The sequence below is a fragment of the Drosophila subobscura genome, chromosome J (assembly GCF_008121235.1).
Source record: "Drosophila subobscura isolate 14011-0131.10 chromosome J, UCBerk_Dsub_1.0, whole genome shotgun sequence".
Taxonomy (NCBI): Eukaryota; Metazoa; Arthropoda; class Insecta; order Diptera; family Drosophilidae; genus Drosophila; species Drosophila subobscura.
The window spans coordinates 22,738,418-22,760,734 of NC_048532.1; the positions used below are offsets into that span (position 1 = coordinate 22,738,418).

Genomic DNA, 22,317 nt, shown 5'->3' on the forward strand with positions numbered 1-22,317 from the left:
ATGCAATTGCCGAAAACAGCTGCTGGCCTATCGATAGGCCAAATCACTAGAAATTGATATATCGGTACGTTGCCAAATGTTTTTATTTAAATTTCTTTTACACTTCTTTTGAGTTTTAATAATCAAGTTTCACCTTGTCGAAATCAATGTACTTGACTTGTCTACCGGTGGCGATAATGCTTTTGTCCGATTGGCGCTTCAAGACTATATCCAGATACGCCATTTTGCGACCTGTACGCACAGTTCTGGCATCTATTTCCACGATCTCTCCTGGCTTTGCGGCCGACAAGTAGCTGACATTCAGATTGGCTGTAACACCCGGATGTGATCCCCTCGACATCATCGCGTAGGTGCTAATGTTGTCCACGATTGTGCCCGTTAGGCCGCCATGCAAGATTCCCTGGTGGTTCAGGTGCTCCTTCTGCACAGTAAACTCCCCAAAAGCTCTTCCATCGCCACCGCCTGTGATTTTAACCTGCAAAATGTTACATTTGCGAATTTAGATTATCGTGTGTGCCCCATTGCATTTCTCACCATTTTAAGAACGCGATCGAAGCCACCCTTGTTGGCGACGTACTCGGCTATTTGCTTGACGAAATCCACTCCGCGTTTGCCCGACATTGTATCAGCGGAGCTTGCTGTTCCTTGCGCACCAAACACTGGCACTGAAATGATAACAGTTACTGGAACGAGCGGAGCAGGCAGCGGTCAAAATTATAGAAACGGTGAGTAGTGATACGAATGCAGTTCGGCTTTTTTTCGCATTTGTTTTGCTAGCCCTATACGCCTGCGATGTTTTACACATGAGAAGTTGTACAGCTACGTCGGATACCCTGTATCTTCTTTTAATTTTCCAAAAATTTACAAAGCTGCAATCCAAATAAATAAATGCATTTGATGTCACTGGCAAGCTGTTAGCCTATCGATGCACCAATCGAATCATCGGTACGTTGCCAAATGGTTTTATTTAAATTTTGTGTGCATTCGGTTTGAGTTGAGTTAATCAAGTTTCCTTCTCAAAGTCAACGTACTTGACTTGCCCCCCGCTGGCGATAATTCTTCCATCTGATTTACGCCTCAGAACGCAATCCAAGTAAGCCATTTTGCGACCTGCACGCAATGTTCTGGCATCTATTTCGACGACCTCTCCCGGCTTGGCGGCCGACATGTAGCTCACATTCAGAGTGGCTGTAACGCCCGGATGTGATCCGGCCGACATCAGCGCGTAGGTGGTAACATTGTCCACAATGGTGGCTGTCAGACCGCCATGCAGTGTCCCCTGGCGGTTCAGATGCTCCTTTTCCACAGTAAACTCCCCAATGGCTCGTCCTTCGCCGCCACCAGTAATTGTAATCTGCAAGTGTTAAAATGCGCGGTCAACTATCGATATACCAGCAGAGTTATGTAATCGGGCGCTCCAGCTGTTTTGCCATTTTCCGCGCGGCGTTTCTGATAATTGGCTGGAATTGTTTGGCCTTTTCTTTTAATTTCTCACCATTTTAAGAACGCGATCGAAGCCTCCCTTGCTGGCAGCGTACTCTGCCACCTGCTTGACGAAATCCACTCCACGCTTGCCCGACATTGTACCAGTGGAGGTGGAGGTGGAGCTGCCTATTCCTTGCGCACCGAAAACCAAAACCGAAATGACAAAACAGAATGAATCGAGCGTCGCAGAGGAAGCTGGTGAGTGTGTATGGGTGTGATACACACATGCCAATGCCATTCTACGATTGCGTGATGTGACGCGGCGGTTTCTTGGCTTTTGTTTTGCTCGCACTGTACGCCTGAGAATATTTACAGGTACGTCGGCGGATACCCTGCGCTTCCGTCAGCTGAGTAAGGGTGAAATCAAGCAGGACTCTCTGCGGGAGTTCGTGTCCTACACAGCCAATGGGGAGCACATCACACTGGTGGGCGCCAAGACGGACGTCATCACGCTGGAGATGACCAGCAAGGCCAGCTGCCATGTGCTCTTTCCGTTCGTCGTCAGCAGCCTGGAATCGCCCCTAAATGAGCGCCCGCTGGATATTTTGCAGACAGGAATCAATCTTGTGGAAGTCTATGAGAGCTGCCATGTGCTGGAGGCGCAACAGTTGTCCCTTGAGCCGGTTTACATGACCATTTGTTCCACAGAAGTGCCAGAGTCCCGACTGGTTTGCTCCCGCTGGTCGCCGCAGACCCTGCCCAATGAACAAATGCTGTTGGCCGCCTTGAACACCTATGGAGCCATAGCACTGCTCTGCAAGCCCGCGCAACACAGTCGCTGGAGTCGACTGGATGGCCTGAATGTGGCCGAAACACTGCGGGACACTCTGCTGCCCGAGAGGAATGTCTCCAAGATACACAACTTCAAGCAGTACAAAGATTGCATAGATCGCGCCTGGATCACGATGTTTACATGGCGCGCAGCGGCGGAGCCCAGTGCCGGACATGTCCTCGTCTTGGGCACAGCCAACGGCAACTTGTGGACGCTTACTCTGAGCTCAGATGCCCGAACCTTGCTGCAACATCGCGTGATGGCGACTTCTCTGAGCCGCATCTGCTACATGCTTGCCTTCGAGGATCTGCTGCTGGTGGGCGACGTCACTGGCGTTGTCCATCTCTACAGATTTAGCGATGAGGAACAATCCGGAGTGTCTCTGATACGGCCTTTGTGGGAGAAAGCGGATCGCATGGGACTTCAGCAGGCGATAATTACGCGCTGCACGGAGCGGGATTGCTACTACATATCCCTGTGCAAGGCGGCCCATCTGCTAGTTTGGTGTATGCCCTGCCAAGAGGCTGGCAACGAGTGGCTGGAGACGCGCATCCATGTGGGAGGCATGAAGATCACTGGCCTCTGCATGCTGGACAGCAGCTGCTTGGCTCTGGCCACCGCCACAAGCAAGCTGTACCGAACGCACATCGCCCAAGAGGACAGAAAACTCACTGTGTCCATGCAGTCCATAGTTCTGGAGGACTGTGAGGACTACCAGATCATTGGGGTGTTCAGCAGCAGGCACAACAATCTGCTCACACTGCTCTTCCAGCCCAACAAGGAGTACGCGGGCAACACGTACACCATGTCAGTGCGCAATCAGCTCACGTTGCGCGTGGGTAAGATCCACGACAGGGATATACTGTCCCAGCTGGTGGACTCCTTCCGAGCCAACACGCCCATCGACCAGAGTACGGATCTGCTGGCCGAGCTGCGCCTGGAGATCTTTGCCAGCATCAAGAACCTGCAGAAATACGCGGACTTCAATCGGTTGTCGGAGTTCCAGTTCGACAAGGAGCCGACGGAGTCGCAGCAGCATCAGCTGCAGCTGAAGTACCACATTCTGTCGTCTGTTCTCCACCTGCGTTCGAATCTCGTGTGGCTGACGCTGCACCGGGATGAAACGCAGAAGGAAATGCAGCTGCTGCTCGCAATGCTGGCCATGACACACATGACTCTGAGACTCAAGTACCTGTGCTCTCTGGGCAAACTATCGCCGTTCCAGCAGGAGGCCGCGCAGTGCATGTTTGCGGAGGCGCAGCGCTTGGGGAAGCTGCTGATGGAAGACTCGCTCAATGGCAAAAACTCTGCCGACACGCAGTACTCAGTGGAGAGGAAGGACTCGCGCGACAGGCATTGCTTCCAGGAGGAGTTTGCTCAACAAATGAAACGAAACTTTGATGCCTTGCAGGCCAAGCTGGGCAATGGAGTGATGGCAGCACCCGAGCAAGAGCCAACAAAGCTTCGATGTTGTGTGTCCTATCTAGAGGTGGGTTTTGTTATCCTATTGTTGCTTTCTCTATTAACTTTTATCTATTTTACAGCTTCCTTTCAGCCTGGATCGACGCTACTGCAATCAGTGCTCGCGTGCTGTGCTGCTGGATCAGGAGAAGCTGCTGGAATTGTATGAACCAGGCGCCACACTGCTGTGTCCCTGCTGCCACGGTGGCTATGCAGTGGATCTCGTAACTGCGTAAACAATAAATTTATTAAGTAAATTCCATCGAGTGTCTGGCGCGTGCGTGTGTGTGTCCGTCGCTGGCAGCAGCAGCCTGTCTCCGCTTTAGTTCTGCTCCACTGCCAAATGCCGACACACACACACACGGCGAGGAAAGTGTTTGTGGTTAAGTTAATACAATGAAACATAAATAATTGGACTGGTCTCGAGCAAGAGAATGTCCTGCTCCACCTGCCGCAATTCAGTCTCCAGCTTGCCCTTGCGCTGCACCTTGGCCACGCTGTCGATGAGCAGCGACATGGACTGATATTGCTTGGTCTTCTCGCCGAGACTCTGACGCAGTCCTTCAATGATTTCGTTGCGCTCCTTTTGGTCCATTACCCGCATGCCAGGCACCTCCGGCGGAGCATGGGCAGCGCCGGGGCTGGTGGTGGTGGTGGTTCGCGTGTGTCCCTTGACGCCGCGACAGAGCTCCATGAGGCGTGCCCGCTCCTTGTCACAGATGGCGTTCATCTCGGTCAGCATCTTCTTGGTCTTCTTCAGGTAAATGGGCACCTTGCCAAAGTCCTTGCGGCAGATGAATTGTGGCAGCAGGCCAGAGTTCAGCAGATTGTGTCGCGTGCCCACCGGCGTGTCAATGTAGCGCGGCGGCGGCGGACAGGGCACTGTCTGTTTGGCGCACTGAATGTTCCGCCGTATGAAATTCGGCACCATTATCGGCTCCTGGCGCTTGCTACCGATGCCTGGCAACGGCGGCATCTTCTCACCCTTGGGACAGACGTGAGTGTTCTCGCGGCGCCACTTGATGCCCTGGTTCTTGCGCAGATACGCGCACGGCGGATCAATGGGTGTGTGGGCGCAGCCCATGGTGCGATGATGCGCCTTCTTGGCATCCGTCAGCAGTCGCATGCCATCGTTCTGCATGATAACCGAATGCTTCTTGTCCTCCACATCCAAGCGGTCGCGCAGAGACTTGGCAAATCGGGCGCCCTTCATGGCAGTTGCTGCAAATGCAAAGATTAAGGGGGAGTTGGATTTTGGTTTATCTTTATTCCTTACCCGTATTGTAAACCCTGGAGGGCTTGCTGACCTCTTGGTTAATGTACTCCTGCTCACAATCAAAGATGTTCTCATCGTGATGTGTGATATAAACCAGCGACATGATTAGTTAACAAAATAAATGCCTAGAAAAATGTAAAGTTCCACAAAAGTAAACGACAGACTTTGTCTATATTATTTTCTACGCCAATCCTGTTGCCAAGGCTGTCTTTGTTTGTCAACAAACACAATTGTTGTTGCGTTGCTATAGCACGCCATTTACACCAAGTTTAGTTTAAATTGTGATCGCGGTGAAGCCTTCACCACAGGGGAGCCATAGCGATAGCTCTATCCCTTTCTAGCGCTTGTCTCTCTGCGCGTGGTGAATAAGTTATTGGTCCTCACCACAGCGGACAACGTCACAGGCGGCACACTTAATCCCGTTGTAACTATTTACATACATCAATGAAGTGTTGGAAAATGATTGATGAATGCTGTTGGTCCATTGCCAGTGAAACATCAGCTTGTAAAATGTTATTAAATATAATATATATTTTACGTTTTAAAGCACAATAACAAGCTGCAGCTTGTGTCGCACGCACATTTAGTTCGCACTCGCGTGGTTTGTTTGTTTGTATATAATTTGTTACCATATAAAATTCGTGTATTTATAAATATGTTGCGGGTGTATATAAAATTTGTTCTTGCATTGCATTGTAAAAATTAGCACTAAAATCGCTCGCTTGCTTGTCATGTTTTGCATTTTGCATTTTGATTCAGACGCTTATTCGAACTATAATCTATTAATATGTATTGTGGAAGTGTTGGAAGCACGATTGAAATTGCGAAACGAGCAACAAATGATGTACGAGGACTACAGATCCACGGAAGCACACACAAAGAGAGAACAGACGAGACGAGACGAGACGCTGCGTGCACAGATAAAACGGTGATCGTTTCGCATATTTTAAGGGGTTTACATTTCGAGATGATTTCAAGTGCAAAAGCCACTCGGAATTTGCAGGTAGGCACTACAGGTGATCCTTGGAGATTGCACGCAGTCAAGAGGGAGGGCGTGGGAGTCGCTATCATTTGCTTTCGTTGCTGTCCTTGTTGCGCTCCTCGCGTATCCGCTTGAACGCCTCCGTCTTGACAAAGTCCACGGAATTGTAGACCACGCTGCTCGGCACCGGAGCCCGTGCTCCGCCAGCATCCACAGCTGCCAGACGATGGCCAGCTCCTGCGCTGCCACCCTGGGAATAGAGATTGCCCACGCTCATGCTCGAGCGATTGAGCAGCTGCGGCTTGTTGGTCACATCCAGATCAAAGTACTGCAGCTTGTGCTCTGTCTGCGCCGGCATCTGCTGCTGCTTCGGTCCTGCGCCCGAGGAGGTCATCATGGCAGCCACGGCCGACGCTGTGCGCTGATGCTGCATCGAGAGGCTGCCGGGACTGTTGGGATGCTGGCGATGCTGCTGGCGTGGCAGCGTGCGCGTCTCGTGGAAGTAGGCAGCCACCGCCACCGCCGACGAGTGTACATCGGTTTCGTGCGGCAGCACCATGGAGAGTGGTGCTCCAGAAGAGCGTCGCGATGACGGCGACATGGTGGCCGAAGTACCAAGCTGCAAATTGAGCGAAAGAAAACTTAGAATCGATATTTAACGAGAGTTTCCCTCTAGCCTTACCTTGTACGCATTTGGTTTACATTTGCGATCCACGCTGGGCGGCCCAATCGGCTGGGGCTGCAGTTGAGCGGCGCCCAGTTTGCTGGTTAAATGCTCGACGCCCACCGGTGGCTTGGCCGGGAACTCCTCCGGTGGCTTATCCTCCACGGCCGCTGGAGTGCCGACCGCCTTTGGCTTCAGTTTGCGATTCACTGGCGGACAGTCCAGTTGCTCGATGAAGTCATACCGAAACACGTTTCCCTCCATTTTCGTGGGCGCTGCATTCGTGTAGCAGTGTGGGCGTGGCAGCGTGCGCGCACTCGTGGGCGAGGAGGCTACAATGGTGGCCGGCGTCGGGCAGGCACTGGCTGCCACTGCCGATGGCAGTGCCGCAACGGCACCCGGGTCAGCCGCTGCCATCAAGTTCGGCGTGGAGGCAGCAATGGGATTGCTGTTGTGGGGACTGGTGACCGGTCGCTCGCCCAGCAGCTGGCTGACATTGTAGTAGGGCAGCTGATGGGAGCGTGGAATGTCGTAGCTCTCCTCAATGAAAGCGGAATTGGCATTCCTCCGTGCCACAATTGCTGGCGATGTGTTTTCCGTATCCGAAAGCTGCGGCAGATCGCGAGTGATTCTGTAATTGGAGTGAAATTTGCTAGAGTTTTCCCTTGGTTGGGTTTCTGGCCACTCACTTTTCGTTCTCCTTAAAGTCTAGTATGAGATTATTCTTGTTCTTCAGCACCTTGGCCAGTTTCTCGAGTGTGCGATGATCGCCGGCGTCTGCCAGCGCTGATGGGGCCTCCAGCTTTGACTGCTTGTCGGGTGGCGGAGCCACGGCTGCCCCATCCTCGGGCATTTTGGAGAAGCGCTGCGAATAAGTCAGCACAAATGATTCGTTCTCGATGGAACTATCCGAGGGCCGCGTGCTGCGATCTGTGAATATTAATTATTAGTTAAACAATTCCGAGTGAAGCTGAGATGATGACTACTTGCCCACATTCTCGCGGAGCGGCAGGGGATGCGCCCACTCGTCGTCATCGGTGAAGACGCTCTCCGAGTCCGAGTCGGAGCGTTGTTTGCCAACAGAACTAGCCGCCAGCTGTTGCTGCAAAGAGACCAAAAGATTAGTCATTAATCTGACTGAATCTCTCTCTGTTTCCACTTACCAAACTCAAGTTGGTTATCTTGGGGGAGTAGGACTGATCGTTGGTCAGGTTCAGGCCAATGTTGTTATGACTCCGCGGTGTATCGTAGAACTTGGGATCCAAATTGTTCAGCGGCGTTGTGGGATTGTGGGGCATGACCCCGTCTGGGCCCGGCAGGAACTTGGGGCTGCCCGAGAAGCACTCGCTGATGGGTATGTACGGTCCAGAGGCGGTGCTCAATGCCGGCGATGCCTGCACGCTGCTGTGCTGCTGCTCGGCTGCTGCCTCCGCCAGGGTCTGTTGAGTGAGCACCAAATGCTCTGGCAGCTTTCGCACCACTCCATTCGCGTTGACCGCGAGACGAGCAGCCTGCTGCTGCTGCTGCTGTTGCTGCTCTGCAGCTGCGGCCGCTGCCTGGGCCTGGATCAGGGCACTGTGGTTCAAGTAGAGCGCCGTGGCCGGCGAGGGTGGCGGCTGCTGTTGTGCGGCCGAGAGCAAGTCTTGCTGATCAAAGTTTCCATCGCAGAGCATTGTCTCGCGATTGCTGTACTCCGTGTTGACATACACCGAGTCCGAATTGTTGTTGCCAGGATTCTGGGGCATGGGCTGCTGATCAATCACCACCGGACGACGCATCTGTGCAGCTCCGCCCGTTGCCGTAGCCTGTGCGGCGATGGTGCCCGCCGACGAGTGCAACGAAGTGGTGGTTGTATTTTGTGTGGAATTGCTCAGGCCACCGCTGGAGCTGGTGTTCTGCGTGCGATTCTCATCTGGAAAAGGAAACCAATTCATATAAGAGCTGTACCTATGCCTGTAGAGTGCACTCACCTGTGCCCACAGAGCCCAGTGGCAGCTCATTCGATTGCTTGGTGTCATGCAGGTGACACACCTGACAGATGCAGTTGACCCAGTCCCGCATGTCCGACTCTGTTTCGGCAGCCAGGTAGTACGTGCGCTTCGGCGTCTTGATGTCGAACATGTACTGAAACTTCTGCTTGCGATTCTCCAGCCGCAGGCCGCAGTCCACTTGCTCGCATTGATCCAAATCGATGACGCCCTTCAGCTTGCGGCAATTGTGATCGGTGTAGTATTCAAGGCAGAACTGTTCGGGTATCTCGCCCTGCTTCAGCGTGAACCAGCGTCGCCGCCAGCGCTGCAAAAACACAGAAATACGAGAATAAAACAAAGCGCTAAAGTTAGTAAACAAACGATGGAAGTAGATGCGATGGATGGACGGACGACTATGGGCTATCATGGGTGCAGCGTTCACTGGCGCCGACTGTCTGTCCGTCCACTGCTCGTATCGTATCAAGGGTGAGTAAGCAGCGACGCTACCGCTGCTGCTGCGGCTGCTTTTCCGCGAATCATATTTGCATTGACATTTTCTTGGGTAATCAGCGGGCGCACAGATACACCCAGATGCACACTCGCCCACAGTGCCGTTAAAATGATTGCTAAACAGCTGTATGGTGGAGTGGGAGGTGGAGGTGGGGTCTGTTGGGTTTGTGTCATGGCTAAACTCCAGCTCGGACTTCAGCTTTGCATGTGTATTTGTGTGTGTGTGTGTGTGTGTATCTGCTCGTGTTTGCTTGTATGTATGTTTATATTGTAGTCTGTTGAATATCCGAATTTCACGCTTAATTGAATTATAAACAATAAACATAATGCCACACACAAGCAGGCAGCGCCAGAAATTGGCACCCCAGAGAGACGAGACGGCTGTGCGGGAGCTAATTTCCTTGAGGCATACGAAAAGCATTAATATTTTCTTATAAGTACAGTGAAATACAGTTAAACAGAAGGTCAGGTCAGAGTCCGGTCTGCTAGTAGACTTGGCTCGCGATCTGCTATGCTGCCTAACCTTTTTCTTGTTCTGCCTTGGCCGCTGCTTTAGTGGGGCGCCTAGAGTGTGTTCCTGGAACTCTTGGTTCCGTTATAAGTGGTTTCAAATGTACCAACCCACACGCACACATGCAAGCATGCAGGCTTATACACGATACATACAGCACAGCCCCCTAGAAATGCCAGTAAACAGAAACAACAATAACGAGCTGGAAAGACAAGTGCGTCATTGTTTTTTGTTTCTCGTCTCCCTCCCGCCCGTGGCTTTGGTGTGGTGCGTGATGTGATGTGGCTTATCGTCAGTACTTCCATATAAAACATATGTACAGACTCCATACATACATATGTACATACATTGTGCATACTTTCTACTTGAATAAACTCAACAGAATATAATTTGATTAAACGCAACAGTTGCTGGTAATTTAATACACGAGCGAGCAAACGCCTCTGCGGCGCACATCGAAGCCCAAGCAAAGTAAACATTAAACGAAAGAATTAATTAAGCGTAAATTTAGACCAGCGTCAAAACATGTTCCCACGCCGTAAGCAAACAAACAAACAAAACACACACACACGCGCATGTACATATAAGTATGTACACGTACATATACAGCGCATCGGAAGACGGACGGAGGCTATCGTAGATTTCATTCACATTTTGCAGTTACAATATAAACTGGAAACTTGCTCCCTCTGCGGTTTTAGCTTGTTTGCATTTCAATCAATTTCCGCTTCCCCTGGTCGCGGCGGCAGCGGCATCAGCCAGTCTGGTCTGCCGCTTATTAATGAATTATATTATGACAAACAAATGCAGACACAAACAGGAACATACAAACACACAAACACTCGACACACACATAGATGGAGGCACAGAGTAATTGTACAAAAATGCCACTGCGATTAGTTGGCTTTGGTGCGTTTGCTTTTGTGACTCAGTGTAGTAGGAGAGTTGGCAAAAACAATTTCCTCCCGTTGGAGATTGTGGGAACATATATCTTTGATTGGCGGCCGATTACCGTTAGCTTTTGCGGTTTGCACTTTGATGCACATTTCACTGATCACTTGGTATTCGTATTCGAAGAGTTGGGGGCGGGGGGAAAACTACTTAAATGGCTTAACTTAACCATCCCGAAGCCCGAACGGAAAGGAGTTGGAGCAAGACGAGTTTAAAGGGAAACTTACAGCACGCCAAATTCGTTTTGTTGGTGGCGATTTAATTAGCCACCCTTCGTAGAAAGTGCGATCCATTTTTCAGCAACGCAGCGGACAGTGGAAAATATATAAATTATTTTTGTTTCTTTTTTCCCCCTTCCGCGCACTGACCGAAAGTCAGTGTGACCGGGGACTTATCGATAAGATATACCGAGGGACCCTCGGAAATATACCGAAGTATACTTTTTCATTTTCCAAATATACTGTAAATACCATAAATCTAAAATCATTTTCCTCGACTTTTATCTTCTGTTTAATATTACCAGTTAGTTCTAATTCTCAGCTTTAAAACTATAGTTTTACTCGAATCATCATTCAGTTCTCCACAAGATTGGCTGATTTTCATGACTTATCTTTATTGTATTGATTACAAAATAAGGTTGAAACTAAGAAGATCAATCAAAAATGCTGCTCATTCAGTGCCAAATGTTGGGGAACATTGGCAAGTGCATTATTATTATGAAAATATACCGACGTAAAAACGAACTTATCCCGCTTTTTTTAAACAGTCACGAAAATATTATTGTGTGTAATTCTTTTTGTCTTCCTATTTACTCTTTACTCATGAGCAAATGACCACAATATCTTTAACCTGATCTGCTGGAAAATTCTTCAAGTTTCATAATATTTGTGCGTAATTGAAATTCCCACGGGTCGGCAATGGGTTAAGCATTATCTGTCTATGATCGCATATCATATTCGCCGAATTTAATATTCGAATTAATATTACTAGCTAGATAGGACTCTCAGCACTTAAAGTATAATTTTAGCGAATAGGTAGATCAATTTCCTACATGATTGGCCAACTTGAACGACCCATTTTTATTGGATTGAGTGTGTAAGGAATGAAACTGTTTCAGGATTAGCTCAGCGACGAACACAAACATTTTGAAAGCAACCATTATATCCGACACGATATTGTTGTTTTTAAATAAACACACATTTAAGGTTCATAATAGAGGGGGGGATTTCTGAAACTGTTTATGAATCATTCAATTCAAAGACAAAACAGGAGTTTGCTTCCGGCCAGTCCATATTGAAACCATAAATTATTAATTCATTCTGGGAGATATTTTTTACAAATAAATTTTATTCCGTCGTGTCAAGTGTATGCTGACAACATACAGATTTTCCATATAGAATTGCATTATCTCAAACAGCGCAACACACAACAACAGTGCCACGCCGATCTCAGACGGAACCTGCTCCACGTCGGACAAGGGCTTATTTGTCCTTGCTGTCGCCCTTGCCACCACGAATCCTACCGGTACGACGGGCGGCAATAAGACCGACCTTGCGACCAGCGGATGTGCCTCGCTTGACGGTGGAAGCCTTACCAATATGTTGATGGTTACCACCACCGTGGGGATGCTCCACGGGGTTCATGGCAACACCACGCACCTTGGGCCAGCTGTTGCGCTTCACCTTGTACTTGTGGTAGGCACGACCGGCCTTCAGGATGGGCTTGTCGATACGACCGCCGCCGGCGACGATGCCGACCATGGCGCGGTTGGCAGAGGGCACGACCTTCTTGGCGCCCGAGGGCAGCTTGACACGGGTCTTCTTGGTGTCGGGGTTGTGGGCAATCACGGTGGCGTAGTTACCAGAGGTGCGGGCCAGACGGCCACGGTCACCGGTTTTCTCCTCCAAGTTGCAGATGATGGTACCCTCGGGCATCTGGCTCAGGGGCATCACATTGCCGATCTGCAGGGTAGCCTTGCGGCCGCAGTACACGAACTGGCCGGTGTGCATGCCCTCGGGGGCGATGAACAGCTCCTTGCGGATCTTGTAGCGGTAGGGGTCACGGAAGTGAACGACAGCCAAGGGCGCGCCACGACCGGGATCGTGCACGATGTCCTAAGAGCACAAAAAATAATATTTAATTACTTGTCCAGTTCACTGGTCTGCGCAGCCGAAGAACTCACCTTGACAACACCGCGGATGTAGCCGGAGCGCTCGGCAAAGTCCAGAGAGCGGAGCTTGGCGGCTCCCTTGCGCTTCTTGACGTGCGCCTTGAAGACGGAACCAGCTCCCTTACGTTGTGCACGAATTACGCGACCCATTGCTGCAATTGACAAGACAGTTAGTTTACACTCATCACAACACTCCGTCGTGCCGCCATGGACACCAAAACATCCGTCGCAAATAATCGCCCGCAAATCGCAATATTCTATGAAATATTGTACGCATGGGCCGGCGCCTGGCTTTACGTTGCCCCTTCGTTTATTATCATTCTAGGATGTTGCGATATTTGCGAAATATTTAACGATTAACATTTCAACACTACGCTACGTACCGAATCTCGGGTAGAAAAGAAAAGAAAGAGAGGAAGATAAACGCAAATTGTCAAAGTGACAGCTAGCGCAGACAACTTCACTCTGTTCTTCGCGCCCTAACAGCACGCTGTTAGAGAACAGGCGGTGCTGTTAGCGCAGGCATACTATAGATTGGCGCGCTTCAAGCATTTAAATGGAGAACGTGCTCGAGTCGAAAAGTTTACTTTCTTGGTGTTTCTTATGGTTTTATGGAGTACACAACTTTCCAAACTCTTTATTTAGTTGATATTTAGCAAATGTAGATACCATGTAGAGCATGAATATTTCTATTGGCTTTTTTCTATACTACATTAAAGAGATGTAAAATTCCATTCCCAATTGCGTTACGTTTTATGCTTTTTTGTTTATTGACCCTTTTAGCTTAAACCTTGTTTTCTAAGCAATCCAATAAAATAAAGTCATGAAAAATCGATTGTTGAATCGGATAAAATTATAGTTTTAGCGCTGAGACCTAACTAGCAAGTAATATCAAATAGAAGATCAAATTCGAGGAAATGGGTGAAGATTTACGTTTTATGTAAGTGTGAACGTATATTATTTTTGGTATATTCCAGTGGGGTTTCTGTGCACATATTGAGAGAAAGAGAGGATCTTGCTGACCTAGTCCTCTCTCTGCTGACCTAATCCTCTATTTGGCATGTGACCGCAAGGTATGGCAAGCAGGTAAACAAGGACGAACTTTTCGAAGCTCCCACCTTTTTAGAGCCTGTGGTAAGGATCCCTAATAGTGCAGGCGAGAGCGTCTGGCAAGAGAGAATTTCCCTGACCGTTTAGACGCAGGAGAGAATTTCCCTTCACGTAGGTTGAAAACCTACGCACCTGCAATTTTTTGTGACGTATTTACCTGTTTTCGACACCTTAGTTTTTTGACACCAAATTCTTAGCGTGAAAGCTCCCTTGTTTCCTAAAACATCAAATACAAAATAAATGAACAACTAAATATAAAATATGAATAATAATTTGACTATAGAAAATATATAGAAATACATGAAAAGAAATAAAATCAATGAAAACACCACCCATAGGTGATTAACTAGACGATAAGGATGATAAAGAATTATAATGAATATGCATAATGAATTATGAATGATAATGTCGAGACCGGATTCTAGCCCCAATTATGTTGTAAAGATAGAAAAACAGCCCCCCAAACCCCTCAGAGCTTATTATAATATTTACCAATGTTCCCGATCCCTTTCTGAAAAACAATAGAATTTCTGTATCGCTTTTATTGTGCGCGCCATTTTAAAAATTGTTCAATGTTATCAAGTAATATACATGTCTCTTTTAATAATTTACATACAATTACATACTGTAGACAAGGCTCCCTTGCCTCCAGAAGTACGATTTTAATGAAAAATTCAAATACAAATTTGTAAGGTCATAAGTTATACAATCCAATAAAAGGAGTATTTATAATAAGCAAAATTGATTCTTCAATCGGATTAAATTACTGTTTCAGTGGTAAAAGTCTTTGCAAGCTAGTGATATCAAATAAAACATCAAAATTGAGGAAAATGATTTAGGATTACGGTGTATATTGAAACTGAGAAGGTATATTTTGGTATATATTGAAAATAAGTTGGTATATTACGGTACACTTCTGGGGGTCAGACGGCTTACTTCACCGATAAATCTGCGGTCACACTTGTTCTAAACTGCGCGGATGGGTCGCTGCGCGCGTCGTCGAATAAAACAAATCAAATTGAAAACTACAATATTCGCTAGTGTACAATAAAAGTCAATCCAGTCCTGCTCACATCGGTACCGCTTGAAAGAGGAACAGATAAAAAGAAAAAGGGAGCACAAGACGCAACTGTGCGGCAGTTTCAAGAGAGACTCACACGGACAGTGAAGATAGTTTGAAATAAAAGATACATTCGGATTGGAAACAGTGCGGAGGTTGTCGCTGCGTCGGCTCGCGTATAGAATTCGTTTTTTCCGTAATTGCACAAAAACCGGAACTTAAGTCTATTAAGCATTTGTGCAATGCACAGGAGTGAATAAAAGCCAACCAAACGCTGTGCGTGGAAAAGTATGTAAAAAAAGAGTACCCGAAAAAGAGAAAAAAACAACCGAAAACGGCATCCGATTCGAGCGAGTGGCAGATTTTTTTCTGTCTACCTACACAAACACACACATGCACGTACAGGCCAGCGGTTGAGTGTGTGAGTGATTGTGTCGGTATAGGTGTAGGCTGGTCCATCGGCAGGTCCGCCGCAGAAATAAAGCGGAAAATTTGTGAAAAGTGTGTTGATAAGTGGTAAAGGAAATGTTTAACTGAGCTGAAATTTTGGCTGGAAATTGTGCCGGAAAAATCACGGCAAAGTGCGTGCCGCGCCCCGTTTGCCAAACGCCAACACACAGAGGCACGCTCACACAAACACACACACTCACGCGCGTATTGAGGGAGAGCCACATACACTCACACTCAAAAACACCAATGCAGAGCGTAGAAGAAGCAGTGGGCAAAGTAAAAAGAGAAAAGTTGTAGCAAAGGCAGAGCAACAAATAGTTTTGTTAATAGCAGTATTTAATATTGTTGGGCTGGTATTTTCGTTCAAGAAAATACTAAAGAAATAACTGCAGTTCTCTCCCGTTTGGCTTAGTGCTTTTGTTTGTGTGTGCCTGTGTGTTTGCTTGTGTGCATTGGTGTTTTATTTTTTTACACTCTCCTTCCTCTTCCGCGTGAAGTAGCAGCAGCAAATCTCCGGGCAGCAGCAGCAGCGGCAGAAGAAGGGAGTAGAAGAGAACAACACAACAAAATAGCAAATCAAAATGGCGCACCAACAGCAGCAGCAACAACAACTGGCTCCATCCGTGAATTGTTCATTGGATGATATCGATTTGACGGCACTGAAGGTAAGAGAATAAATATATCCCCACACTGATCAGATCTGATCTCATACCAGACCGGACCCCTCCCCTTTTCGGTGGCTATTTCTGGACCGGGGTTCCAGTGTGTTTAGTGTGCTCATTATCACCCCGTGGGACCCCCCGCCCCCTGCACTTAATTGCTGCACCTCTCGACATTCGCTGCTCCCACTATTTGGGCTTCTCTTTAGTCTCCCGTTCGCACTGGTTCTGATATCGCTCTGTTCCATTCGCACTTCTCTTCTGCACCTCCTCTTACCCTTTGCCTAGGTGTGGCCATGTGTTTTTGTAACGGTGAACGAACATCCGCCAGGAATTTGCAGCTGATTATTGCTTTAAATTTTGAATCAAAGTACATTTGATATAAGGCGAGTTATTACTGCCACAAAAACACCCTGTTTTGGGCCATTGTGGCAGTTATACAACATCAGAAAATGCATTCGGCTCTCAATTCTATTATTGGAGTCATTTTCAGTCAAGGTCCCTTCCCCTTTATGTAAATTTTCACTTGAAAATTACAACAAAAGAAATTTTCGCTTTGTGTTTCACGTTTCATGATTTTTGCTATGGCAACAGGGGGAAGGTGCCACCCTCTCACTCTCACTGTTTCCCCCTCATCAACGGGAGCCATTCACAATAATAATCGAGTTGCTAAATGCATTTATTGGCATTCCATTTTCGATTGCTCGATTATGAGACGAATCCACCCACCACTCCCCCATTTATATTCATCCACCACCCATCAACCCACCACCAAAATATCAGAGGCCGGCCGGTGTCATCTTCTTTTGCCTTTGCTTTTGCCTAGCTCTTCTTTTCTTTTTTGTGTGTGTTTCGTTTCTTTTTGCCATTCGCTTCGTTTCTCAATGAATTGGTTGGCTCCCCAACCCACCCCCCTCCACACGCACAGTGGTGGCCGCCACCACAATGCCGCATGCGTTTTTGTTGCCGCCTTTCTCTTTCACCAAAAGCACTCCACCACTCACCATCTCCCACCACGCCTAAGCTCTGCTCGCGAGTGGAGAAACTCACCATGCGGGTTTGGGGTGGGCCCCCCATCGGGCGCCTGCTCTTTTGCGCACCCACAGAAAGTACATGTGAGCGTGTGTGTGTGTGTGAGTGTCCGTTTGTTGACTCTGTCTTGTGTGCAAGAGAGAGGAGTATGGGTGGAGTAGGGTGGTGGGTGCCTTGGGTCGTCGCCTCTGCTCTGGCATGTGCCTGTCTGCGTGTGAGAATCTCTTTCTCTGTGCGAGTCGAGTGTGTTTATGAAAAATTGTTCATAGTCGAAGCAGAAGCAAGATACGAAGAAGGAGACGGAAAACGAGACAAGAATGAAAATTGTTTAGTTTACTTTATTAAAAGGCAGGCTGAGGAGGCAGACATGTCCATGCGTGTCTGCTGCTGCCGCTGAGTCTCCCTCTAAGTGTGTGTGAGTGTGTTGCACCAGACAGCATGAAGTTGACGATGATGATGATGATGGAGCACTGGCAGAACGAAGGCACAAACCAAAGCAAAATCAGCAAAAAATGGCAGCAGAATATGACGACTCTTGCCTGTGTGCGTGGCATGTGTGTGTGTGTGTTGAAGTGTTGCTGCTGCTGCGGCTGCTTGTTGGCCTTCTCTTTCTTTGGTAGAGGCGCGTGGGCGCCTTCGTCGCGTCTCTCGTCTCGCCTCTGACCTGTCTGTGCGTGGCTTTTAAAGGTCATTCCAACAATGGTTGCTGGATGGGGTGGAGAAGAGCGAATGTCCCGAAATAGAAACGGTAAAAAGGTCAGAGTCCTTAAAGCTTGAACAGGGCGATGGTGGTGGAAAGTGTGAGAGATAGCGGGGTGGGGAGCAGCTTTTTTGAGGTTTCTTTCAGCTCGAAACTCCGATAAGCTTATTCCGATAAGATATACACGCTGAGAGGTGTGGGGAGGGCAAGGGCAAACTGCATTCACTGGAACACAAATTTCAAATTTCCTTAATTGGTTTTTCATGATTTCTTTTATTTGTGTGTGTGTCTTTCCCTCTCTGTTCTTTTCTCTTTAACTGCAGTTTATTTTATGTTCTGCATTTGCCTGATAACTCGAGTTCTTCGGTTCTCGATCTCTCTTCCTCTCGCCTTTTGTTTCTTTTGTTCGGTTTTATTTTAATCAACATTTATTGCATTTTCGGCTTGGGCTGCGATAAAAACGTGTTCGCCCACATTTTGGTTTGCATTTGTGTGCGTGTGTGTCTGTGAGTGCGCTGCAATTTGCTGGAGGATTGAGGGAAACGACGAAACCAATCCACAATCCATATCATCCACACATGTGTTGTTGCGTGCTGCGTTTTTTTGGGTTAAATCAACATCGGAAACCAGGAAAAACACTTTATAAAAGGAAATTCTCAAATGTTCAATATCGGAATTTCCCCCAAGAGGGAAAAATTCCCCCATATGTTGGGTGATCAAATAGGAAATAATCATTTATTCGTAAATTTCTCTCTCAGCTGAGAGCGCGGCCCATAAGCAAGTCCCATCCTTTCCCCATCTCTTTTCTCTCTTTTTCGCATGCAACTTGAGCAAATCAGAAACAAATTCCCGACTATTGCTCTCTGCCAATGCCTCACCTCGTCTCACTAATATGAATACACTTTGATCTCCCCACACCTCTCCCTCTCTCTCTCTCTCTCTCTCTCTTTTTGCGCCGTATCAGGTACTGCCTCTGCATCTGCATACCTACCTACTCTCCACCCTCCCCACACTCCTAATATGTATTCAGTCCTGTTTTTGGCCAATCTCATGCCTCTTCCTCAGACTCTCCTCTGTGACGCTAACTGGGCCAAGCCTTTGCCAAAGCAAAGAGTTGGAGGGGTAGGGGAGGGTGAGGGTGAGGACGGTAATTCTACCATGGTATTACTGCCCTATTGCAGGTATCAGGTACTGCCTCTGCATCTGCATACCTACCTACTCTCCACCCTCCCCACTCTCCTAATATGTATTCAGTCCTGTTTTTGGTTGCAGCTTTTAGACAAACAAAACGAAACGGAAAGAATTCCAGTTTTCCAGGCCAGGAAAAACTGTAATAATAAAAGCTGCTACTAGAAAAAAAGAGACAAAACTCGCAGCCACAGTGGAGACTGGCTAGGGTGAATGAGAACATAAATTGGAAGTGGAGTTCCGTTGGCGGAGGAGGCTCCACTGTTGCCACAGGCAGCCAGCGGCTGCGTTGGTCTCTCTCGCTCTTTCGGCCTGCCGACGGATCGGGTTGTTTAGTTTTAGTTGTACCCGTTTGGACAAATACAAATACGAAAGACAAACAAAAGGCAAATGGGAAGAGGGGAGATAGAGAAGCAGTGATTGGTAGGGAGGGGGACGCATGTGGCAGCAGCTGGACAGCAGCAGCAGCGGCAGCAGGAAAGAGTAAGCGAGCAAGCTAACAGCCTGTTTTGCCTGCTGATAACTGTAACCAAACGAGCAGTCAGTGCTCGCTGACCAACAGCCCAACAGCCAACAGAGAGAGAGAGAGGGAGCGATTGAGCGAGAGAACTTTTGTTCTAACGGATCATTCTCTCTCGTTCTATGCACTGGTTGTGTTCGTTTCGGCCTAACATGTCACAATGCTAATGAGTCATGGAGTAGCAGACACTCCACAATCGCCCCTTCCCCTCTCTGCCCTTGCTCCCCACTTCTCTCCTCAGTTTATTTTTCGTGCATTTTTAATTGAATTTTTTACAACGGTGAAGTAATCAGCCATAAATAGCAGTAATTGCCGCTGCTGCACTTCCCAGCATACACACATACACACACACACACACACGTAGCGCGCTCCCACACACTTATAGTTGTGTTTCCTCTCCCGTATTCCCTTTCCCCTTTCCACATATCGCACTGTGTGTGCTCTTTGCATGTGTTTGACACACTTTTGTGGGTGAGGGAGTCGGGGGCTGCGGGTGCTCGCTAGGCAGCCATAAATCTACTTAGAGCGGCTTTCCATAGTTCTTCTGTCTTTCCCTATTCCACCACCCTCCAGCACCAAACCCCTCTGCCGTCTTTTTCCACTATTTGCTTATTTGCTCTGCACTTTTTTGGTTGTTTTTGTTCGCTTTGCTTTGCTTTCTTTTACTTTTATTTTTTTCGGCTTTGTCTTTTGCTCACCGTCTCTCCATCTTCCTCGCTTTAATTCCTTTGGGTCTCTCTGCCGCAAGCTGAAGGAGCTCTGTTCTTACCTTTGAGGGGTTTGAAGATTTATGTGAAGAAAGCTTTGTGGAAGGGGGAGGCTGACAGGAGTCCCTTTCTCTTCCTCGCCGTCGTCACACTGCAGTTGAGGAGGTGGGGCTGTTTCTTTCGTTGGGAATTTGCCTGGGATTAAAGTCTAATAAAAAAGTTGACAATTTGTTCGACTTCCATAAATCAATCGAAAACAAGAAACTTTTCTGTTGCCATGATTGGATTTCTCTTTCTTATCTCTCTTCCCCAACCCCTAAATTTCACCGCAAAGGTTATGGGTTCCTTCCAGATAGCTCAACATTATCTTCAGTTGTTTTCCATATGCATTTGTATAAATTATCTTCTTGCTTCCCTTGATTTCCCTTGCCAAAGCTTTCCTTACCGTTTCCATTATCCAAGCTCTGTCAATCCATCTGGAGGGTTTGTTGTATTCCTTGGGACTTATCACCTCTAGAATTCCAACTTTTAGGTCTTCCATCGGTCGCGCTTTTCTTTTGGAATTTGGAGCAGTAACTGCACTTTTGCTCTCCTCTCTCTCTCTCGCTCCTTACTATTTCCCTTTCTGCTTCTCCATCAGCATTTAAATTCTACTTATTCATTCCCTCGTGGCATTCCCGCCTGCCCTTACCCCTTTGGGGCTGTCAAAAAAGTCAGTTACCTGTTGAAATGCCGTTCGTGTTGTTTTTGTTGTTATTTTAATTGGCATTTGCCTTTACCTGTCGTTCCGTCGTTCTTGTCCGCTTTTGTAATCCCTTCCCCGCCATTGCCTCGCTCGCTCTCTCTCTGTCTCCTTCCACCTGCGCTCCAATAAAAATAGAAAGCATTGTACTCCCATGTTCCCCCCATCTCTTATCCCTCTCCTCCGCATTTCTCGTGTCACGTCTATCGTATTGTGCTTCCATCCTGCTCTGCCTCTCTTCACTTTCGTATCGTGTCGCACTCTCCTTCTCGTGATTTTCGTGTCAATGAACCCCCGCCTGCAATTTGTATGGCTTGAAAGGAAGGGAGGGAGGAGAGTTGGGGGAGAGGTGCATGAAATCCCAATTGGAATTTGAGGATTTTGTATTTTTAACATCATTTCGTTGCTGTCTTTTTTCCTTATTTGTACGAGTATTTATAATGCCTTAATAATTTGTTTACATAAAAACAAAACAAAATGTTGTCTTCTTTTGGGATTAAAGATGTTTGGGGGGAGATATCTACCCTATAGAGAGGGCATTGCTGTGCGCTCCTTTGTTTCCCACAGAAATGAGAGGAAAAGGACGTTTTATTTTTGGGCGTTTCCCCTGGGCTTTTTTGCATTGATTTTTCCCTGCACCTCACACATGGTTTAATTCCTCTTACTAATTGTTCACTCCCCTCTGTTTCGTTTCAGGATCCTGCTGGCATCTTTGAGCTGATCGAAGTTGTTGGCAATGGCACCTACGGTCAGGTCTACAAGGTAAGAAATGCATTTATTTATTTTACATATTTTTATAAGCAATAAGTTGTATGTGCCTTGGATTCCATGTTCCATGCAAACTTAAGCTTTCTTTTTGTATGGAAATTTTCACTTAAACTCCGAGAGAGAGAGAGAGAGAGAGCAACGATCTCTCAGAGTGGAGTCTCTTATTGGGAGCGTCACTTCTGTGGTCTCTTTATAATTAGCAATCGTTAGGGTTTCTGCTTCACTGCCTTTTTGCACACACACACACACACACACACACACACTTGAGCTCCGTCTTGAGTGTTTTTGTATCTGTATCTGTAGCAGCATCATCTCTTGGCCTCTGGTTCTTTCGTTGGCGCTGCTTTAATTAGTTGCTTGGGCCCGCTATTCCCCGTCTAATAACTTGTCTCAAAGCAAGAAGAACTCACAAAATAAAAAGAGACCACGAACCCAAACAAAAATTCAACCAAAAGAACATCATCAAGAACACGAACAGAACAATCTTATTCTCACACATTAACACATTTCTCTCTGGCATAACATGGCAGGAATGTGGGATGTGGGTAACGAATGTGGTGATACCCTAGGCTATGGTTTTGTAGTCAAGAAATGCTGCTATGTGTCGTTAATAAATGTGATATTCTCAC

At 47.5% G+C, this 22,317-nt stretch overlaps 7 protein-coding genes across 20 annotated transcripts in view; 2 read left to right on the plus strand and 5 right to left on the minus strand.

Moving 5' to 3' along the window:
- Window positions 1-100: 100 nt before the first annotated feature.
- On the minus strand, window positions 101-686 carry LOC117894356 (acyl-coenzyme A thioesterase 13). The gene is made up of 2 exons (XM_034801346.1): window positions 535-686; window positions 101-475 (listed from the first exon to the last, which is right to left on the minus strand). Exons 1-2 carry the CDS (start codon window positions 619-621, stop codon window positions 116-118), a joined length of 447 nt encoding a protein of 148 aa, XP_034657237.1. The 5' UTR covers window positions 622-686; the 3' UTR covers window positions 101-115.
- A 211-nt stretch (window positions 687-897) lies between these two features.
- On the minus strand, window positions 898-1,627 carry LOC117894354 (acyl-coenzyme A thioesterase 13-like). The gene is made up of 2 exons (XM_034801344.1): window positions 1,496-1,627; window positions 898-1,354 (listed from the first exon to the last, which is right to left on the minus strand). Exons 1-2 carry the CDS (start codon window positions 1,580-1,582, stop codon window positions 1,004-1,006), a joined length of 438 nt encoding a protein of 145 aa, XP_034657235.1. The 5' UTR covers window positions 1,583-1,627; the 3' UTR covers window positions 898-1,003.
- Window positions 1,548-3,975, plus strand: LOC117894349. The gene is made up of 3 exons (XM_034801339.1): window positions 1,548-1,683; window positions 1,801-3,746; window positions 3,802-3,975. Exons 1-3 carry the CDS (start codon window positions 1,644-1,646, stop codon window positions 3,952-3,954), a joined length of 2,139 nt encoding a protein of 712 aa, XP_034657230.1. The 5' UTR covers window positions 1,548-1,643; the 3' UTR covers window positions 3,955-3,975.
- LOC117894351 (enkurin) lies at window positions 3,948-5,148 on the minus strand. The gene is made up of 2 exons (XM_034801340.1): window positions 4,995-5,148; window positions 3,948-4,939 (listed from the first exon to the last, which is right to left on the minus strand). The coding sequence occupies exons 1-2, from the start codon at window positions 5,095-5,097 to the stop codon at window positions 4,107-4,109; spliced, it is 936 nt and encodes a 311-aa protein (XP_034657231.1). The 5' UTR covers window positions 5,098-5,148; the 3' UTR covers window positions 3,948-4,106.
- A 357-nt stretch (window positions 5,149-5,505) lies between these two features.
- LOC117894348 (protein daughter of sevenless) lies at window positions 5,506-10,964 on the minus strand. The gene is made up of 7 exons (XM_034801338.1): window positions 10,810-10,964; window positions 8,611-8,935; window positions 7,804-8,552; window positions 7,631-7,742; window positions 7,330-7,570; window positions 6,659-7,271; window positions 5,506-6,595 (listed from the first exon to the last, which is right to left on the minus strand). The coding sequence occupies exons 1-7, from the start codon at window positions 10,873-10,875 to the stop codon at window positions 6,062-6,064; spliced, it is 2,640 nt and encodes an 879-aa protein (XP_034657229.1). The 5' UTR covers window positions 10,876-10,964; the 3' UTR covers window positions 5,506-6,061.
- Window positions 10,965-11,918: 954 nt separating this feature from the next.
- Window positions 11,919-13,243, minus strand: LOC117894352 (60S ribosomal protein L8). Its single transcript, XM_034801341.1, has 3 exons — window positions 13,136-13,243; window positions 12,765-12,904; window positions 11,919-12,696 (listed from the first exon to the last, which is right to left on the minus strand). Exons 2-3 carry the CDS (start codon window positions 12,900-12,902, stop codon window positions 12,064-12,066), a joined length of 771 nt encoding a protein of 256 aa, XP_034657232.1. The 5' UTR covers window positions 12,903-12,904; window positions 13,136-13,243; the 3' UTR covers window positions 11,919-12,063.
- A 1,573-nt stretch (window positions 13,244-14,816) lies between these two features.
- The window catches only part of LOC117895793 (serine/threonine-protein kinase mig-15), a 35,000-nt gene continuing 27,499 nt past the window's right edge, over window positions 14,817-22,317 (plus strand). For 8 of the 14 annotated variants that reach the window (XM_034803697.1, XM_034803703.1, XM_034803704.1 and 5 more), the window contains exons 1-2: window positions 15,881-16,037; window positions 21,617-21,682. In XM_034803697.1, the coding sequence (XP_034659588.1) occupies window positions 15,954-16,037; window positions 21,617-21,682 (150 nt within the window). In that variant the 5' untranslated portion in view covers window positions 15,881-15,953. Of the gene's footprint in view, window positions 15,211-15,869; window positions 16,038-21,616; window positions 21,683-22,317 lie in introns of those variants that run through there. The other 6 variants (XM_034803705.1, XM_034803706.1, XM_034803708.1 and 3 more) reach the window with 3 other exon arrangements.

Coding starts and splice junctions, on each gene's coding strand:
- LOC117894348 (XM_034801338.1), bottom strand. CDS start 10,875: ATGGATCGCACTTTCTACGAAGGGTGGCTAATTAAATCGCCACCAACA. Junction 7,743..7,803: donor AGATAACCAACTTGAGTTTG/GTAAGTGGAAAC, acceptor GTCTCTTTGCAG/CAACAGCTGGCGGCTAGTTC. Junction 7,272..7,329: donor GACTTTAAGGAGAACGAAAA/GTGAGTGGCCAG, acceptor CTCCAATTACAG/AATCACTCGCGATCTGCCGC.
- LOC117894351 (XM_034801340.1), bottom strand. CDS start 5,097: ATGTCGCTGGTTTATATCACACATCACGATGAGAACATCTTTGATTGT. Junction 4,940..4,994: donor CTCCAGGGTTTACAATACGG/GTAAGGAATAAA, acceptor TTGCATTTGCAG/CAACTGCCATGAAGGGCGCC.
- LOC117894354 (XM_034801344.1), bottom strand. CDS start 1,582: ATGTCGGGCAAGCGTGGAGTGGATTTCGTCAAGCAGGTGGCAGAGTAC. Junction 1,355..1,495: donor TCGATCGCGTTCTTAAAATG/GTGAGAAATTAA, acceptor TAACACTTGCAG/ATTACAATTACTGGTGGCGG.
- LOC117894349 (XM_034801339.1), top strand. CDS start 1,644: ATGACAAAACAGAATGAATCGAGCGTCGCAGAGGAAGCTG. Junction 1,684..1,800: donor GAGCGTCGCAGAGGAAGCTG/GTGAGTGTGTAT, acceptor GAATATTTACAG/GTACGTCGGCGGATACCCTG. Junction 3,747..3,801: donor GTTGTGTGTCCTATCTAGAG/GTGGGTTTTGTT, acceptor TCTATTTTACAG/CTTCCTTTCAGCCTGGATCG.
- LOC117894356 (XM_034801346.1), bottom strand. CDS start 621: ATGTCGGGCAAACGCGGAGTGGATTTCGTCAAGCAAATAGCCGAGTAC. Junction 476..534: donor TCGATCGCGTTCTTAAAATG/GTGAGAAATGCA, acceptor AACATTTTGCAG/GTTAAAATCACAGGCGGTGG.
- LOC117894352 (XM_034801341.1), bottom strand. CDS start 12,902: ATGGGTCGCGTAATTCGTGCACAACGTAAGGGAGCTGGTTCCGTCTTC. Junction 12,697..12,764: donor ACATCCGCGGTGTTGTCAAG/GTGAGTTCTTCG, acceptor TTGTGCTCTTAG/GACATCGTGCACGATCCCGG.